Source organism: Neolamprologus brichardi, chromosome 11 (assembly GCF_056152115.1).
Source record: "Neolamprologus brichardi isolate AB-2024 chromosome 11, ASM5615211v1, whole genome shotgun sequence".
NCBI lineage: Eukaryota > Metazoa > Chordata > Actinopteri > Cichliformes > Cichlidae > Neolamprologus > Neolamprologus brichardi.
In genome coordinates, this window is record NC_142114.1 from 13,733,164 (window position 1) to 13,754,221 (window position 21,058).

At 38.0% G+C, this 21,058-nt stretch overlaps 1 protein-coding gene across 2 annotated transcripts; it reads left to right on the forward strand.

Annotated features, from left to right (window-relative positions):
• Positions 1-1,634: 1,634 nt before the first annotated feature.
• jazf1b (JAZF zinc finger 1b) lies at positions 1,635-20,827 on the forward strand. 2 transcript variants are annotated; one of them, XM_006801408.3, is made up of 5 exons: positions 1,635-1,844; positions 16,169-16,241; positions 16,876-17,072; positions 18,572-18,741; positions 20,214-20,827. In XM_006801408.3, exons 1-5 carry the CDS (start codon positions 1,730-1,732, stop codon positions 20,388-20,390), a joined length of 732 nt encoding a protein of 243 aa, XP_006801471.1. In that variant the 5' UTR covers positions 1,635-1,729; the 3' UTR covers positions 20,391-20,827. The 2 variants fall into 2 exon arrangements, with proteins under 2 accessions (XP_006801471.1, XP_087704278.1); XM_087848152.1 differs by lacking the exon at positions 1,635-1,844 and adding an exon at positions 5,347-5,384.
• The last annotated feature ends 231 nt before the right edge of the window (positions 20,828-21,058 follow it).

A 21,058-nucleotide genomic window follows, 5' to 3' on the forward strand; every position in this document is an offset into this window, starting at 1 on the left:
ACTCAAAGTTACCACACAGTCCATGCATGCAAAAAAAAGTAACTAAAGAATTCTTCCACTCACTTTTTTGCCTCTTTAAAAAGGAACATTTCTTGCATATTGTCACATATACATTGTAGAGACCCGTGTTTCTCTCTTACAAGTTGTTGCATCAGTCACTCTGTTCTCCTGAAAACAGTCAGATGGGGGGGGGGGGGGGACAGAGAAAAGAAAGAAAGAAAACCAGCTCCAGATTAGATTAATGACAAGGCACAAAATGTATCAGATCTGTTACTCTGACAAGTAATTTAATTAAACGTAGCGTACACACGCTGTAGTTGTTCAGAACCTGTGCACATTTTCAAATTGATTTTATGCATTAATGAACGATGAAAAATGGCAGCATGCACTTAATTCCAGCCTGTCTCTACCTCAGACTACCTCAGAAAATAAAATCACTTTGCAGAACAAGGCATGTGAAGTGCTGTTGATAGTAGGAAAAAAAAAACCCATATAAAAATAAAATCCTTAGGAAGGATGAAACCTCTTGTAGGACTATACTGTTGGCTGAGTTAGAGATAGTCCTGGGAGACCTTTAATCCACTGAACATGACTTACCTCTATTCACTGGCCAATACTGCCGCTCTGTGGCCATTAGATGCTCTTAAGCTACTTGTTGCTCCAAAGTGGAATTCACGGCACGACTTATTAATTAACCACATTTACTACAAAATATTTGCACATAATTGCAAATGTAACAAGCATCAGTTAGTTCTAGAATACGATTCCGGTGAAGGCAGACACTTACTTAGTTTGTTGAAGTGACGCACATCCTACCTGGCACTTAATTAAAGGTAATTTGAAAACTGAAAGAAAAGGCATACAAATAAGTCAATATAAGGAAAAATATTTGCAGTGACGATGTCTATTAATTAGTCAAGCCAAGTGTGCAAACTCCATGCGTTAAATTAGGCAAACTGTTCAAAAAGCAACTTCCTATAAAGCATTACAAGAACTATATAGCCAACTACCGTACTACACAGTTTCTAGGAATGCAGTTTGTGTGTGTGTGTGTGTGTGTGTGTGTGTGTGTGTGTGTGTGTGTGTAAAATCGCACTTTTGTTATTAGATAATTGTCATCTAACGTTTACTTATCTGCTGTTTTACTTGATAATTCAAATTTGACCAACAGTTCACGTAATTATAAACAAACTTTTAATTTTTTAAATAAGCGATTAATGTAGCTAGACAGACCAAAAGATGACGTTTTGAAATGTATATTTAGGCTCTTGGCATAACAATGGCAACAACATTGTGTGTTTTTATTTAAAATAATCAAAATTATATTTTAAAAAAATGATTACGTCTTTTAAAAGGAATACGAAAATGTTTATAAACTTTAAGATGAGGTCTATTTCAATTCTCATTTAATATCCTGTACGACCCTAAACTCTAACAATGTATCCTAGTTTGCCAAAAGTTTAATTTTCATCTAATATATTGCCATCCCTTCACTGCAGGCGTACCACTTCAGATACGAACTGTATAACTAGAGGCAATTTAGAAAAATTGTTTGGCTTTTTTAATGAAAGTCAAACAGCCTCACTTCCGGTGTCATTAAGTGTCTCCAGCTGGTTTGACGCAGCTGAGAGAAGTCAGCCTGCTGCCAGTGCGAGCTCCAGCTGTTTCCACCGCTGTCCGCCCCGCTGTTTCCCCGCCGCTTGCCCTCATTTCTAATGCTGCAGCGACCATGACAGGCATCGCCGCTGCTTCCTTCTTTTCCAACGCTTGCAGGTTCGGGGGCTGCGGACTTCACTTCGACTCGCTGTCCGAGCTCATCGTCCACATCGAGGATAACCACATCGGTAAGAACTGATAAGTACCGAGCCCCAGCCTGCAATGGCCATGGCCCCGGTTTGCAGCTTAGCATACGTGGCTAATTAGCAACCTAGCAAGTTACTTCCTGCGTCCTGACAACCCTGTTGCTAGGTGTGGTGGCAGTTGATGTTTCCCCTCTTCATTTCTCTTTCAAAGCTGTGTCACTGTGTTATTTTACTGCTGCAACATCGAAGAAACACAAACTGGAAGTTACTATATGCGCCCGGGTCGCGCGTGCAATTAGTTAATGCAGCGCCAGGCCCGCGCGCATAGCTGGAAACGTCGTGAGTCAACTTAAAGTCAGCAGCTTGTTTCAGTCCGCCTGACAACGTAGTTAACTGGGCTATATAAAAATATGCATTGCATATCATTTCGCCAGCTGACATAGGAAAAAAAATACTACGTCTGGGTATTGGCCCTTCAAAAGAGAACAATAGTATGAAAAACACACACACACACTCATGGAAATATATTATTTAACCAATATTGTTCAACAATTCAAATATTATCCAAACTACCAGTGTTTTTATTATCTGTCTTAGTTCAAAGCACCTTGGAGTTATCTATTATTTAATGTGTGTGGTTTTTTTGTTTGTTTGTTTTTATAAGTTGTATTATTTGTTTTGTAGATATACAATGCCCCAAATCTAAAATTTGGGAAAATTGGCTTTAAACTGAGAACCATATTGCTTGGTAAATTTCCATAATTTTGCTTCATGAGACAAGTGCAAGAAAAAGTTAGAAAACCGGTGTTATTCTACAATGTCCAAATCTAAACCTATGCTATTCCACATGGGTGTTTGTCTACTGCAGGCTAGCAACACAGATGCTGCCTCCCACCCCAAAAGATTATCATTTAATGGCGCCTCCTCTAGTTCATGCTGGGAAAGACAATAATAGCCACTGCCTGTGGGTGGAGATTGGGAAGCAATTATAGATGGGGCTGTGGAAATATTTATTTTATTAGCCTGTTCATCTTTTTTTTTCTGATTGCTGTTTTATAGCCTCTCGGGGAGTTTATCTAAATGAGTTCGGCTGGCACATAGTTAATCTTAATATAAGTTGCTTTTGTTAATGAATTGAAATTAACTGATTACATTTTTTTCTGCAGAGGGATACTTCATTAGTTATCTTAAGTTAGTGCAGTGTAATGCATTTGAATTTAAGTAGGTAAAGATTGTAAACCAATTTAAATTAACCTCTATATGCAAATGAAGTGAAAAAAATCCCTCTTTTAGAATAAAAGGGAAACAACTATAGACTGAATATGCAGCTATGGTCTAAAGTTTACATACACTCATCATGAACATGAGTTCTGAGTGATTTCTTTAATCTGTTCTTTTTCAGGGTGGAACACTTGTGCAGTGTGCATGTCTAATAATTTTACAAAATAAGAATTGGGTGCACAAGTTTGAATTTCTGTTGGATTTTCTCAAATCCACACAGGTTCAAATATATCCATACACTTGACTAATATTTGGTTAAATTTCACTTAGCAAGTTAAACCTCAACCAGATGCTTTTAGTTGCCATCAACAAGCTTTTGGCATAATTCTGGTTGGATATTTGGCCACTCTTCCTGGCAGAATTTATAGAGTGCAGTTACATTGATTGGGACCCAGCTAAGCACAGTCTCCAAATATTCAGTTGGGTTGAGGTTGGGACTTTCCAGAAGTTTAATGTTAGCCTGTTTTTTCCATTTCAAAACCATGTTTTGATGTGTGTTTGGGATCACTGTCATGTTGGAAAACCCAGTTTTGTCCAGGTTTCATCCGTCTAGCTGTTGATGTGTGGTGGAGGTGAAGGTGAAAAACTTGAAGGTACTCTTCCTGCTTCATTATTCCATTGACTTCGTGCAACATACCTGGCAGTGAAACAGCCCCAAAGCATGATGCTACCATCACCATGGTTGACGGTTTTCTTAGGTTTGAAAGCCTCACCCTTTACTCCTATAAACACATCATGAAAACATACCTCTTGACATTGTGGTTATATAGCTCAATGTTTTTGTCATCTGATCATCAAACTTTTCTCTAGAATTTGGTTTGCCTGTGTGGGCAGTTATAATCTCAGTTGAACTTGAAAGTGTCTATTTTGGACTAGGGGCTTATTTCTTGTTTGGCATCCTGTCAGTCCATGGTGATGCAAAAATTGCTTCACTGTGGACAGTGACGCTGGTGTTCCAGTGATTTCCAGTTCATGGCAGACTTGAGCCTTGGTCATTTCTAGGTTGTTGCTGAACATCCTCACCAGTGTCCTCTCATCTGTTGGTGACAGTTTGGGTCTTCTTCCAGCCTTTGGCAAAGTGATGTCACATCCGAATAACTTGTAGCTACATGTGGTCAGAGGTGGGAAGTAACAAGTAAAGTACTTTGTTAGTGTAGTTAAGTACAATTTTCAGGTATCTCTACTTTGCTTGAGTAGTTTTTTCTGAAAACATTTTACTTTTACTCCCCACAATTTTTAAACAAATATCTGCACTTTCTTCTTACATTTTCATAACAGGCTTGTTACTTTTGCTTTAACACATTTGGGGGGAGTTATTGTTTTGTCACTGCGAGCCTGCATTTATTAATCATCAGAAGATATGACATAAAAAGAGATGACATGTGCCATAGTCAAAAGTTAAACATGGGGCAGTGGTTTCTTTGTTTCTTTGTTTGTTTTTTGTCACAACATCGAATTACTGCAGGTGTCCATAAGTTGAGGTACTTCAGCATCTAGCTAGTGCTACAGAAGGGGAGTGAGCATAAAGGGAGTGTTACGGATTCAAATATTGGGGATGGATACAAGAGGAAAACCAAAATAACAACACTGGTCCGGCCGGGTCAAGTCAAACGATGATTTAATGAACACACGCGTGGGAGATGGACACCATACAGCAGACAGCATCAGATCTCAAAATGGTGGAGCCTTGATCAAACTCTTATAGCCTCTAGTGGCCCCCACCTCATCATAAAAGCCTAAACATTCACATTCTTTCTCTCACACAGCGCCTAAGCTACGACCTTGGCTCCCTGTTTATCTGCTCCTGGTGAGATGGGGCAGAATGCTCTGTTCTCTTCTAACCAGACAAATAAGGCGACGACTTTCTGTGAACAGTATTTTCTTATAACTCAGCAGTATAATGCATCATAAAACAATATCATTCATTCACAATAAATCAACAGTCTAATATAATGCAAATCAGTTTACCAAATGTAATAGTTATCACCTTCTTCTAATTCAGGAGAATAATGCAAACTAAAACTACATAATAATTCACAATCTTTAATTAGGGGTCTAACATGGCATAAAATAATATTATAATCCCACAGGAGTTACTTTTTTTAAGTGTCAGGTCATTTCTATCAGATCAGCAAACACACAAACTGTTTTTGTGCAGTTTGTCTCACAGTGTGTTGCTAGCTAAAGGTCCAGCTTCTGTATTTCACAGGAAGAGAAAAGGAAGAGAGCTAACTTCACTCAGAGATGGAGAAAGATAAGAAAGACAGGACATGAGAGGAAGAAGAGAGGTTAGATTTAAAGGTAAGGACTGCTCAGTGGGATTTGATAAACTGGAAAAGTCCTCATGTTTTTAAATCAGATATTGGGTCTGTACATCTGACATTATGTTTTTTTTTTCATATTGTGAAATTTGCTGCTAAACACACTGAGGTAGACCATCAACATCAAGTGTAGCAGAGATGAATTTGAAGTTAAGCTGATGATGCTTAGATTCATTTGCTGAATTCCACCCTTATATCAACTTTATACTGACTAATATAAAGACAGCATAAACAGTGTAGTGTCAGCTGTGAAACATCTGCTGACTTCTTGTTAAATTCAGTTGTGTAAATCCACAGTGGGCAGCAGGTCAGCTGATCACAGCATGTACACTAAGAAAATCTACTGGAGCTTTCAGTAGAAATTATTGTGTCACCCTCTACAATGTAGGCAACAGAAATCAGAGATTTATTTTTTTTTACGTTCCTTCTTTTTCTTCAGGTTCGAGCTGAGCATAATTACAATAAAAAAAAATTCAGTTATCTTTGCACAAAACCGGAAACATCCTCCAAAGAGTTATTTTTTGCTTTCTTATTTTGAGTCTCTACTTTTTGACTTTTACCTGAGTAAAGACGTTGAATCAGTACTTCAACTTTTACTGGAGTATTTTTTAACAGTAGTGTTTGTACTTCTACTGAAGTACAGAATGTCTGTAACTTTGCAACTCTGCATGAAGTTGTTTGAAATTATGATGGGCAGTTGTTTAGAAATGGCTCCAAGAGACCTTCCCGACTTGTGTAACCCCTTGGACTTTCCCATTGCTCAGATTATTGCTTAATCAGTGAGTGTTGTCAAACTAATCATTTTTACATTGTTAAAGAGAAACTGCCAGTTGTCAATCACAATCACTAACGAGAAGTTATTAAGCATCAGTCTTGATGAGCGTATCCAGATTCCTGACCTCAACTGTAAATTCTGTAGCTACTGGATCCAAAAAGTGAACCAAATGCAGTAGTTCATGGCCTCCATGCCTATGGCCTCCATGTGTATACCCTAAGTCAGGCGTCCCCAATCTCAGTCCACGAGGGCCGGTGTCCCTGCAGGTTTTAGACGTGTCCTTGATCCATCACAGCTGATTTAAATGGATAAATTACCTTCTCAACATGTCTTGAAGTTCTCCAGAGGCAATGAGCTAATCATGTGATTCAGGTGTGTTGACCCAGGGTGAGATCTAAAACCTGCAGGGACACCGGCCCTCGTGGACTGAGATTGGGGACCCCTGCCCTAAGTAAACATTTTCCTAATTAGTTTTTGATCTCAGTCACTAGTTTCACATCTTATCTAATACAATATGACACTCATTTTGTAAACTATGGTCCCCATTAAAATCAAAAAGGAGGACAAAGCATGGAAAGCCCACCCTATGAAGAGTGCCCTGTGGTTTTTCATTTCGATCTAATCCTTGCTTGTCACGTTTTTATATTAAAATGTTATGAATACTGCATTTTTTTTGATAAGTGCTAAGGCATTTATGTCTTTTTAACAAAGGCTAGTCAAGAAAGTGAATTCCAATCCTCACGATTTGAACATGTGATCGTCACACTGTGGGGAACTACATCTGTTCCCTAATGTAATATTTCAGACTCTTGCTATTGAAGCTGACAGGGCTCAGCTGTCTCTGTTGTTCTTGTTTGTTGCCTGACTGGCTTTAATATCCTCCGCTCTCTGACTGTGTGCTGTGCATGTGTCCAAGGTGTTAGCCTTAGAAAAAAAAGTCTTCCAAATGACTTATTGGGGAATAATGAAGCAATTAGTTGGCTCAAAGTGGAAAAACTTTGCTGCCCCCCTCCTTTGTCTGCTGGCCTGTGCTCACTCTGAGAAGTGAGAAATCTTGCGCGTTGTGCCAAGTGCCTGTGAAGCATAATTACAGAGCGAGTGCTTGATTTGGCATGTCTTCCTCCTCATCTGGTGGCCTGCTGCTTAAAGAACATTCTCCATTATAATTAGGCGCCTGGAAAACAAGAACACATTCTTGTCCACTATTAGCCAGCCTGCTGGTTGGGTGTGTGAACAAAAGATGGCGCTCCTTTGCTGTTGGTTGCTGTCTTTTTAGATGGGTATTATAGGCCAGAAGTTAGTCAGTTCATTTTAACAACTCTACATATTTATCACATTCTAGCCTGATCGAAGAGTCTAGCTAGGGTCATTTATCAAGAGAATATTGAAACTTATTGCTTTTTTGTTAGCTGCAATGAAAATATAGATTATCAGCCCAGATGAAGTATAAACTCAAGGTAGTGGGGTTAATTTTTTTAACCACATTGTGAATTAAACTATATTTTGTGTTTTAAGTTAATAATGAGAGTCAGGCTGTCCTCTTGGGCCTTTGTGAGCAAAATCGACACATGCTAATCAGGACGAGGAAAGTTTGAATTCTGACTGTAATGCGTGCTGGCTTAAGCCTGAAAGAGCTCCTGTGAACTTGATATTCTTGTGTGGTATAAAAACTGCACCCACCTATTTGCTGAAATGTTTACTTTCTCACTGAGCAACCAGGCCACTGTAAATCAAAAGAAAATGGCGATCGTGTTATTTAAACCTTTTAGTGTGTGCGTATGTGCTGCTGGGTAGATGGCCTGTAGTGTCCATACACTATAACAATGAGTCTGCTTGTTGCCAGTCCTCACTGGAGGCTCGTTTGGTAGATTTTGCTCTGCACCCTCATAATCTGCGCGGAAGTAATAAATTTGGGAAACAGCAACTAGTTCCCTGATCTGTGCACCTGGTGAGCCTAATTACATTTCCCCAACCCCCAACACTGCTGCTTCTGTTCCTGTGCGGTGACTGCAACATACTTCATAAAAAGGTTTCACACAGGAGATAATGTACAGCCTATGTTGACATTACACAACATGCGTAGTCAACGTGATATTTTTGCTGGAGTCTATTATTTTAGTAATTTTGTCTGTAACACCCAGGTTTGACCTAAAGTTGTTTCCTGGTTACTTGTCGCACATTGCTTTGCTATGCACAGGACTTCTTTAGCCTTCCAAAAACATAAGTTTATAAACGAAACAGCTGCAAAGACTCAAATTTAAAAATAATTATTCCTGGCACACCGTGCTGGAATGGTTTATTTATTATCAGAGTAACAGAAAATCAATCCAAAGTCATTTTTTAAACAAAAACTAAAAATATTAGTTATTTTAAACGATTTGTTGCTTTGGCATGTTTTACCTAGCAGTAAGCTCAGTATTTTTGGGATTGGGACTGTTTGTCAGAAAACATTAAGAAACTCATATTTTTCTATTATTTGATACATCAGCGAAATAATTAATTCATTAAGAATATATTCTCCAAATGGATCAAAATTAGTAAATGGCCATAAGAAATAATTATTGTATGTTTTGGTATGTGTTTGTGAAAACACATCTTTGTGAAAGCACATGAGGTTCTGTCTGAATTAAACACATCGATAATGGATTATTTTAACCCTGCCATGTTTTTTCAGTAAGCCACAAAGGCAGCTTGTACACATGGAGATTGACTCTGTTTCATTTCCTCCTTCGAGGTCACATTGTAATGAATTACCTGTGCCACCACTCCTGGTAATGTTCCCTGCTGCTCAGAGCCACCATAAACATGTCACCATAATGCTCACCACTCTGCTCTACCCTACAGTGCATTTGGCCATGAGGGTGGAGAGCTAGACACTGGTGGAAATGAGAGAGAGCTGTGTGTCTGGTGTGTGTGTGTGTGTGAGGGAGCTTGTCGTGAAGGGTGTTAGGGGAGAATAGCAGGCGTCACTTCCCCTTGCCCCAGGAAGGTTTGTTGTGTGATAGTCTCTAGGTTTCCTTTCACAGAATGTCTTAGTGGTCCAGAGATACACTGAAACCACTAATTCAGTCAGGATTCACTCCCATACACAAGTGTCACATAAATTCATTTATACCATTTATACCTTTATACCAAAATGTAAATGATTGTGCATCATCATGTCAAGGCTAGACCTCTTAATTGAAATACTTTAAAGTCTTAAGAAATGCTTAAAAAAACTGCCAAGACAAACTCCTACATGAAAGTTCAGCGCTCTTTTGGAAAAGAGTTTAGGTCCAATAAATGTTTTTTTTTTTTTTAAACAACATTACTACAAAAATTAACAGCGTTTGTCATTGTATCCAGATTTTTTCTTGCATGTTGCTAAATGAAAACCTTTCTTTGTGAACTATGTGTTGTTTGTGGGGGGAAAAGGGAATTTGCTGAAAACCACAACTTGTGTGGGAATGTTTTGGATTGCAGAGCAGAAAGTGGTTTAAACTAATAAATATTTTGAAAAAATTTGATAAAATGTCAGTGGAAATTAGAAATCAAATTACATATAAAATGAGTCTGATTTGTCTTTATTTCCCACTTGACCATGAAGGAGCTTGTGCTTCTTTGCCTCTAGAAGTAACGATGGTGAATAAATCCCCTTTTTTTTGTTTCCCAGAAGGCTTCTAATAGCTGGCCACCAAAGTGGACCACCTGTGTAGTCTGATTAGAGGGTTTCCCATCTCTATTTGAGGCGCCTTCGTCCTGGTGCTTGACTGCTGGTGGCCCCAAAAGAATAGCGGAGGCTGTGGGGAGCTGGCCCCTGCTGGCCTCCTCTCTGGTCCTACCTGAGGTGTGTGTGATTTACAGCGTGCAGGGACAGACCGATCCACTGCTGCATGAGCAGACCGCCATTCCTTTACTTGAAACTCATTAGGGATTTTAGTAGGGATTTCTTGTGCACTCTCTCACAGACACATGCCATTACCCACAGCTCAGAAAAGTCCCTACAGTAGTATATGCACAGTCCTTTACTTTTGGCATGGGAATAGTGTCGTAATGAATGTGTCTTTCCTACTCTATGTTTCCATGACTTTGGCTGGAGAGTAAAGAGAGGTGTGCTATCCTTCTCGCTGGGGATAAATCCACTGTTAATGAAACACTTGCTTACGACTGAGGCCTTGAAAGAAACCTTCTGCCTTAGGTGCTGAGATTTGACCTGCTCTATCTATCATAACACTCTGCCACAATTTACTAGATATTTGGCTGTACAAACTAACTGTACAAAGCTCTTTGCCTTCTGACGCCCATGGTGACTTAAATTAAGACTGACTGACTGATGCCTTGTTGATTATATTTTTTTATATTTATATTGCTTAAATGTGGTTTGGGTTTCACTGATTAAAAATTTAGAGCATTGTGTGATGTGTCCATGTCTTCATGAACAATTGTGTCTGCATAATTTAAATCTCTCTCATTTGGATTTTTTCTACATTTAGCTTAACCTATATTTCTCTTATACATCAAAAGTCTGATGTATTAGGTGGAACTTCTAATCAGTGTGTTTGAACAAAAGTTAGAATATGACCAGTCTGCAAACATGTGGTACCAGCATCCACTACTGAAAAGTGGTGATGTGTGGTATTCAACTCCAGCCTTGCAGTTTTATAAATAGCAGTTATATTTAGAAGACAAAATAAATAGTCACCTAAAAGGGAAAGAGAGCCCCTAAACCTAACAAGTTCTTCTTTGACCCTCTAGGTCTTTCTGCCCAGGAGAATTTTATTCGAACTCAGGGAAAAAACTAAACAAAGAAAGATGCAAACAGGAGTAAAATCCCAAGGCAGTGGAAGCAATAAATGAGCATGACTCAAGATTTTTATTACAGCATGAAAAAGGTGTTGCTTACTCCTTTAACCAAGAACTTTAATTGCATCTTTACCATGTGTTTCATATCAATGCCTTAGTATTTTTTTTTTATATCAAATAGAAATTGGCAATTATTAGTATGATTAGCATTATTTTTTGTTACTCAATACACATAGCTTGTTAAAGCAGCACTTTAGTATTTGTACCTTACAAAACTATAATTTAAAATTCAGTGTTGGAAATGGCCTTAGGTGTAAGTGTTTAAGTGTAAGTGTACAAATAAGCACATAGGCAAAATGAGTAATAGTTTTAACCACATGGGGGTAGCAGTCTTTCACAGAGGTGGACATGAGGTTTAGTTGGTAAGTGGTAGAAACTGTTGTTTTATGGGGCATCTTCTCTTTGCCCACATGGACAGCAGTGGGAAGAGTGTTTGAAGTCAGCCCTGCTTCACCTCAGGGTGTGGAGATTGGCTATTGTTGTACATTTAGCACCACTGAGCAAGATGAATGTCTGGAGCACAGCATGGGAAAACACAGTATGTGTCAAGTGTGGTCATGTGTAAGCAATGTGGCGTCTGCAGAGCAGCTTTTTTAAAAACTGCAATGGAAATTTAAAACAGAAGGTTCCAGAGCAGTCTTGTTCTATATTTTATATAAAACAGTGTTGTAGAACAGAACAGAACAAATTTTTAACCATTAGAGAAAAAATATTCACAGCCGCCCCACAGATGTGCCATTAAGTATAACCACTTTCAAAACTGCTAACATTTATTTAGTCTTTGTCTTCAATTGATTTTTCTGAGTTAACTTCAATAATGTGTTCCTCTAAACCAGGCGTCGGCAACCTGCGGCTCTTAAGTCCTTATAGTGCGGCTCCGTGTGGTTTGGGGAAAATAAATTATTTTTTTAAGTAATTAGCTGAAGTGTATTTTATTTATGTTAGTTCTTTTTTAACTTGTAGTTCTAAATTGGAAGATTATTGTGATATCGAAATATAAATATAAAATTATATTCTATTATTTTTTGATCGCTCAAAATAAGCATCACACTTGTGGAAGCCGATTTACCCGCCGAAACGCCGTGCATTTATCAAGACTTTCAACCCCAGGTAGGCCAATTATGGATCTTCGGATCCACATTATGTCAGCAGCTGTTCTCTGCTGTTAAAAACAAACACCGCTCACGCCTCACAAATGACAGCTTACAGTCCTGCGTAAAGATGAAAGTGACTTCGTACAGCCCCGATTTGCAGACGCTGTGCGCAGAGGTTCAGGACCAGAAGTCCCATTGTACCAGGGCAGACCCGACGATGTTTGCATGAACATGCTTTTAAGCATCTCTTTATTGACCACTTTTCACACACGGTTGCTGTACGCATACAGCCGGTGTTAAAGCTCACAGTCCGACACACACCAACACAACAGCATAGATAGCACAGACGTTAAGGCGGCGAGGCGTGATTGCGGGTGCCACTCAGGTGCGTCCGCCTCCCATGCAGCGGCACTGCAGACCACGCCCCGCCACACACATTAACCAGGTAAAATACATATTTAGGCAGAATTTTGCAAATATCTATTTTTTTTAGCAGCATAGTGCTTTTTTTTTTCCAATATTTTTTTTAAAAAGTCAGGTCAAGGCTCCAAAAGTCCAAAGGTGATATAAGGGTGGCGGCTCACAACAGTTTTTGTTTGCTACATGGATCATTTTAGTTCAGCTGGGTGTCTTTCCTTTTGTTATATTTCTTTAAGAGTTCAAAATGTGTTAATTACATAAATAAAATGTGATTTTCTCTGTAGCACTTCATGGATTTCATAATCAACACACCTTAGTTGTTCACACAAAGCATAAAGGTAAAAAAACAATATATACAGTGTTATCTTTATTTTAGATGTCAAAAAGTATTTGCGGCTCCCAGTGTTTTCTTTTGCGTGGAAATCACGCCCAAATGGCTCTTTGGGTGTTAAAGGTTGCTGACCCCTGCTCTAAACCATCGAAATGCCTTTAGACCCCTCAATTCTACTCAAAAACGTATACCATTAATTAATGCTCCAGTTTTAAATATGATGAATAAATAAACCTTTACTTAAAAGCCCTTATTTGATTCAGCTGTCTTAGCTATATAGACCAATTTCTTACCTTTTTTATTTCTAAAATTTTTGAAGAAGTAGTTGTCAGACAGTCAAATGATTACTTGCAAAGAAATGTTTTGTTTTTTCTTTTTGAAGATTTTAAGTCAAGATTTAGAGTGCGTCATAGCACAGAAATGGAAATGGTGAATGTTACAAATGATCTTCTTACTGCCTCTGACAGTGGGCTCATCTCTGTTATTGTCTGGTTATATTTGAGGTGCAGTGTTTGATCCTGTTGACCACAAAATCTTACTACAGAGATTAGAACACAAAATTGTTATTAAAAAAAACTACAATGCAGTGGTTTAAATTATATCTATCTGACAGATTTTAATTTGTGCAGGGTAATAGGGAGTCCTCACACAGGTTAGTCATGGAGTTCCACAGGGTTCTGTGTGGGGACCAATACGTTTTACATTGTCCATGCTTTCCTTAGACAATACTATTAGAAAACACTGCATATATTTTCATTGCTATGCAGATGACACCTAGCTTTAATTATCTATGAAGCCAGATGATACAAATTAAGTTAAACTTTAGCTTTAATGACATAAAGGCCTGGATTATCTCTAATTTCCTACTTTTAAATTCAGAAAAAACTTAAGTTTGTGTACCTGGTCCTACAAATCTTCGAAATGTGGTGTGTAACCAGATATTTACTTTAAATGGGATTGCTTTGACCTCCAGTACTGTGAGAAATATTTAATGATTACATTAAACAAAAATGTAGCACAGCCTCCATTCATTTGTGCAATATTACTGATGCGTCATACATTTATTCATGATTGTATTACTTCTAGGCTACACTGTTGTAATTTATTATTAGGCCCCTTTACTATGTAGCCATATCCCAGTTGTGATTTGGGAGATAAATAGCCTCATTAATTTTCAGATTAGGCTTAAAACTTTGCTTTTTGATAAAGCGTATAGTTGGGTGGTGGATCAGGTGACCCTAAGCCATCCCTTGGCTATAATCCAATGGGTTCGGGCTGCTTGGGGGCTTCCAGTGATACACGTATGAGTGTTTGTTTGTTTTTTCTTCACTGTTTTAACTTCCTGTGTATTTATACATCACTGCATTTAATTACCAGTAACTATTAAACTCTGGTTCTTTCTCCCATTCTTGTCTCTTTTTGCTCTGGGTTTTCCTGTCTAAATTTGGTTCTGTCTGAGGTTTTTCCTCCCCGCTGTTTCCAAGTGCTTGCTCCTAGGGGTTGTGCGATTGTTGAGGTTTCTTTCTAATATTGTAGGATCTTTACCTTACAATATAGAGCACCTTGATTGTTGTTGTGATTTGGTGCTGTATAGATAAAATTGAATTGACAGTCTGGACATTGTTTGTTTTTTCTAGCGTTAAGCAGATATGACATGAATTTTGTAGACGTCTTTCAAAGGACACGAGAAGTTGGTTTAGAAGCTAACATCAGCTTATGGAGCTTCTCCAGCATCAGTTTTCTTGATAATCATTACATCATCTTTAAAACAATAATGATGTGCATTGCACAATACCTTGCTTTTGAGTAGTTCTACAAAATATTTTCAGAGCTGAGCCCACATCCTTTTCTTGACAACACATCGAATTCTTCCACACAAATTAATACCTGGAACTCTGGATCAAAGCGTACTGCCAAGGTGCACACTGACTAACCTTTTTCAAGGCTGCAAAGACCATTAATTTATTCATATATGTGTTAGTATGGCACAAAGTAGATGACTTGCATAGCCGTTTATCATGTTAACGTTATCTGGTGCCAAAGTTTTGAAAAGGATACTTCTCCAAATCTAAAGCCTTCCATATTTACTAGCTGCTCTATTTTTTCCTTTTCATTTTTTTTGTTGCCAAAACTCTGCCTGATTATATTTCCACTGTGTCAACATGCATAATAAAGCTGGCTTCTAAAAACACCCCTTTTAAAAATCACTAAAGTCAGCCTAAGTTCCCACATAGCCGCACCTTTCCTCTGTGCCTGCCTGTCTGGGTAGAAAAAGTACTTTGCCACAAACATGGAACACAACAGTGCATCCAACACAGCCTGGCACATCACTGAAAATAATTGGGATAGTTTTCAGGTTGTTGGGGTTTTTTGTTTTGTTTTGGGATTTTTTTTTTATTTTATTTATTTTTTGGTTGAGAGGCTAGTTCTAGGTGGATAATGCATACTTTTGTGTGCTTCATCCTCCCTGTGACACCAAGACTGCATTGGAGGGAGAACTGGCTATCCTTATTTAGGTCAAAAACAACATTCTGCCTTATGGTGCATTGACAGAAATTCATTTTTGTTTAAAATGTGAAATGTTTATTACTTTAAAGCCGTACCGGGTTGGTCGTATGAATCACAAAAGCTCATATGAAGCTTGATGATGCTAGCCTCGCATGTAATTGGTGATTCATTCTTCTTGTATTCTGACGAGAGATAATGTAATGCTCTGATACTGTCTTCTCTCTGGAATACCTACCGACTTATGTCTTTGTCACCATGATCATACAGCAGCTGTTCTGTAAAATGATGTAATGGATTACATTTAAAACAGCTTAAAGATGTCTTTAGTTTTTTACTGTATAGCTTAAAACGTTTTCTATTGTATTTAGTTTATGTATTGGGTATAGGTATGAATATTTGAATGTAGTTTCTTTGCTGTAGTACTTCTGATGTTATTATAAGGCAACTTGCTTTATGTAATTTCATATAATAGTTATTATATAACCAGATATATTATCTATTAGTTATACATATTTTATTTTCATTTCATTTCATTCTTTTTTTTTTTTTTTTTTTTGTTATATGAAACTGTTTGGAGTGTAGGGACCCTGAAAAGTAATTAAGGACCAAAATGTATAAGTAATTCAATTCAGTTCAACAGTTGTCTTAGGACAATAAATGGATAACAAAAAATATAAAATAACATTGGCATGAAAATGTGACAAACTTTAATGTAAAATTGAAGAATTGTGCCATTGTTCACTGGTATATTTTGTGGCTAAATTTCTGCCTTTATGTCTATCTTGTCTTCCCAGATACAGACCCATGTCTCCTGGAGAAGCAGGAGCAGCAACAGCCAACATATGTTGCTCTTAGCTATATCAACAGGTAAAGAAACAAGTTTCCTTTTGAAATAACCCCACTGAAGGTTAACTTAGTAATGCAGTAACTCAGTTTTTAGTAAAGTGACTTTAATTTACTAAAATCTGACAAAATCATAAGATGAATATTATTAGTGGTTTGCCTGAAAAGATTTAACTAGAAAAGTTTGTGCTGTACTCCTTTGAGGTTCTACCAACAATCTAAAAAACGTCATCTGGTGGATTGCTTGCTACAGTATTTGGCAGTTGGGTGTTTTATTGCACTGCGTTCATCCTGGTTGTCTTTGATATGCTGCTTGTGCAGTCGTTTTAAGAGCCTTATGCAGCAAACCATTGTACAAGAAGGTCTGCCTCTGTCTCCCTGCTCACACAAACACATCTTGATGTGGCTATCACCTAATTTGTTAATTCCACATTTGCTTTAACAGTGTCTATATTAACATTTTGGTTTTATGGTGCACATTTGCTGACGACTTTACTGTCAATCATAAAGCCCAAAGGGAAATGCAGCCACTGATTTTTTTTTCTTAAGCAGTAGCAAACCTACAGTACACTACATTGTAGTCTGAATGAGATGATGCTCTTTTTTTCCATCCAAAAAGTTTGTGAACCCTTACAAGTTTTATACCTCACAACGCCAGGTTCATGACAGATGCTGCAAGGCGAGAACACGAGGCCCTGAAGAAGAAGGTGCAGCCCAAGTTGTCTCTGTCTCTTACAGGCAATCTGTCACGTAGCAATGTTTCCACACCACCCCGCCACGCCAGTGGAAACCTCACCCCTCCAGTCACCCCACCCATCACCCCTTCTTCTTCTTTCCGTAGCAGCACACCTACAGGTAACCATAATCAACACACTAGTTCATCTAATTAGGTTTCCAGGATAGGATGTGTATTTCCAGATGCTAACATTCATGTATTTTTCTAACTGAAGCTACAGTTAAATGATTGGTTACTACAGTTTGTCATTCCTGGTGTTGATCCTTGGGCTGAGTCTTTATTATAAGGAAATCTAATAGTTTACTGTTAACACCCAATATTTATTATCTGTATCTCTCTGTTTAATATCCATGTTAAAGCCAAAGTTTCTGTTTTTAGTATGATCTAAATGAATTATCCTGTAAGTAAATCAGCTAAAAAACACAGGTTGAATAACAATTTTTTATTTTTATTTTTTTTGATTGACAGTTTTTGTTTTTGTTGAATTAAATTATCCACATGCAACACTACCAAGAACAAACCTCACACAGTCTGTGGGCTTTGTCTTTTTGCTACATCCTGCTGAAAGAATTATTCTACTAAAAGAAGTCCTTTCAGGATCGGGAAGTCCCACGATCAGAGAGTTTTGCTGACTTTGATCAATTCCCTGGGAGAAATGTTCCCTGACTCGGGCTGAGGTGGTGCTGGTAATTCCAGTCTCCAGTGTGGCCTCCGCAGCAGTCTTCCTCATTGAGCTTAATTACAAGCAAGCAGCCACTTTGAGTCTGTTTAGTTTGTATTTGCCTGTTCAGGCACTATAGCTGCAGTGTTTTATTGCCTCAGCTGTCACTATATAAAAAAATCTTTCATGTGTCTGGTGTTGACATGAAAAGTGACCGCATGGTGTCTTTGTTCATCTTTTCTTTCCATGCCCTCATAAATGCATAATCTAGTCTTTAGATTAATTATATGATTGAATTATTAGATGTTTTTTAATACCATTAAAAATTAAAAGGACAAACATCATAATAGATTATGATGGATTTTTTTGGGGAGGGGGGGGGACAGTGAGAAAGTTCTGGAGCTTGCTGGGCTTGACTTGACATCCATAAAGAAGCTCACTGTAAGGCTGCAAAAAATCAGGGACAGCCCTTAAAGTCCAGCTAATTAGGTTTCTTTATTTAGCTTTATAAATAACAGGACCCCCCCCCCCCCCCCCCTTTTTTTTTTTTTCTTTTCTTTTTTTTTTTTTTTTGCAGCGTTTTCCCACGTACTTCTGTCTTCTTTTTGTGAAGTATGCGTTTTTCTGGAATGGCATCTTTAATGAATTAATAAAACAATAGCTGCGTGTTGACCTAAGACCTCAATGAAATGCCTAAATTCTTTCCCACAATTTGCATATTTCAGTCTTTCCAAAAACTTGCAACAAATGAAGTCAAGATTGTGGGAATGCTATCCTTGAACACATGCTGTGAAGGGTCCACGTTGGTCAGGCTGAAAGCTCAGAGGCCAGGGTTTCATCGTCATAGAAAATATGCATAAAACAAAGCTTCTTGGAAGCAGGTTTGTGTAATATAATCCTGGTGAAGATGCCCTCAGGCGTTTGCTATTTGACTTTAAATATTTCACCCTCTAACAGGAAGTGAGTGTGACGAAGAGGATGTAGAGTTTGAGGAGTCTGACAGTGATGAGTCATGGACCACAGAAAGCGCCATCAGCTCCGAGTCCATCCTCAGTTCCATGTACATGAACGGAGGAGATGAAAAGCCTTTTGCATGCCCAGTTCCAGGATGTAAAAAGAGATATAAGGTAAGTTTCATTCGTGGTCTCTTAAATCTTATTAGGATGCCTGTTGTAAACATAATAAAACAGTGTGAAATATCTTTATCATGTCCAGAGAGACCAAATGAAAACCGGACATATTTGCATTGTATTAAGTGTGAGAGATGTGATTTTATTTACTTTCAAAATAAATCCAGCCGATTCCCTGCTGTTGACAATGGAAAATTGGTTCTTAGTTGAGCATTACAACAACAGAAATGCATACATCTAGTCCACTTCAGAGATGTGGAGTTTTTATAGCATTTTCCATCCACATCTGGTGTGTGTGGTTGGAATAAATTATGTGCAGCCTGAGAAAATTGCATTGCTGACGTGAATGACAGGGTTATAGGCGATGACTTAGTCTGAGGTAGCAGGCAGCCTTAGGCATCTGTTTAGCAGTAAAACAAGATAGATTTGAAACAAGAAAACATCTTGTCCTACATTCAAATGTTGACTGATAAATATCATAGATATACCCAAGTCTGTGAATCCCTTTAATGCTACACTATAGACTACCCTACACTATATACACTATATTTTAGATCAATCATAATATCCCTTGCCTTTTTCATTTTGGTATGACCATGATTTTAAAGTACTGGTCTCTAAGAATGAAGATGGGTATATAACTATATCTGTAGGTGCCTATAATTTTCAGAATTTGTGATTTTGTGGGGCAGACACAGTTCTGGGAAACAATCTGTTCCTCAGCCTTAAGACCTTTGGATAAAAGGAAACAAAGGTTTAGAGCCAAGCCAGCTAATTTCTGCAGCGATTTTCTGAAATCTGACATTCTAACAATTCTGACAATTGGAACCTAATATAACTATACTTTTATGCTCATACTTTTGGACTGGCTAATCAGACACACATGCGTATAGTTTTGTGTCAATATTCTTTTCTCCAAGCAGTGCACACCAGAATTTAAAAATCAATAGCTCTCCTCCTCCAGCTCTCCCCTTTCTGTTCTGAGCGTCTCCTATCAAATGATCACAAGCATAATCATCTGCTTTATATGCACCAGAAATGTGTCAGTGAAGAGTTTTGGCTTAACATGCGATTATTTCCAAGTAAAAACACTTTGCATTGCTTTGGTTTTGTAATTTATGCAGGGGAGAACACAACCAGTTTCCTCCATAAGTCACAGACTACTATAAATAAACTAATCACCTTTTGAAAAACATGAATATGTATATCTGCACTAAATAAGTCTTTCCACTAATAAGGACAACTCTATAATATTAATTTTAATATTTTAAAATACACCAACTAACCCAGAGTCAGAGTCCTTGAGAGTCAATGCAGATGTGAACTAACTCTACACATCTTCCATTTGCAGAGAGAGAATCCTGGTCCTCTGACTGGTTGAATTACAATATCTTCAAGGTTATTTTGTTGTGTCTTTGGTTGGTGTGTGTCTAAAGTGGTGGCTCTTTCATTTCCTTGTTCCATTACAGAATGTAAACGGAATTAAGTATCATGCCAAGAATGGCCACCGAACTCAGATAAGGGTGCGCAAACCCTTTAAGTGTCGTTGTGGGAAGAGCTACAAAACATCTCAGGGTCTCCGCCACCACACAATCAACTTCCACCCACCCATCTCTACTGACATGATCCGCAAGTTGCAGCAGTAGAGCCTGAGTGAGGTACCAGCACTTGCCTTCAGGCTATGTCAGCAACCATCAACAGACCACCATCACCAGCAGCAGCTGTCTCCCTTTCCAATCTCCCCCTTTTCTTCCCCTCTCATTGTATTTTACTACACTACACACTATTGCATGGTATAAACATATTATTGTTCTTTCATATCTTTTATTCAGAATGTTGAATCTTTATTTTGTTCACATTTTTGCATTTTGCACATTTAAACTATCATTTATTTATCATTTGACAAATGGTGAAGGCATGTGTTAGCCCAGGTCACAAGTAGCCTTACATGTAGTGCTGGGCGTTCTGGTTTAAAGGGAAGGAGAGAAAAGATTGGGATAATTGTTGAGAAAGGAAGCATTCATACCATGCATTTGTCACATTGAACAGTTTCTTTCTTTTCTTTTTTTTTTTTTTTTTTTTAGGATAAGGCAAATTTAGTGTTTTTATATAATGTTTTATAGCATGGAATTCAGCATAAAAGCATTAGTATTTGGCAATCTCTAATAGGCTTAATGTTACTGATCATTTGTTGGACTTATTGTAGTTACTGTTCCTTTCATATCACAAGAATTCAAAACATTTTTGATAAGTTTTACTTTAAACATATGTGTGAGCACCAAAAGAATGTTCTCAGGTGATTTTTTTTCTTTCT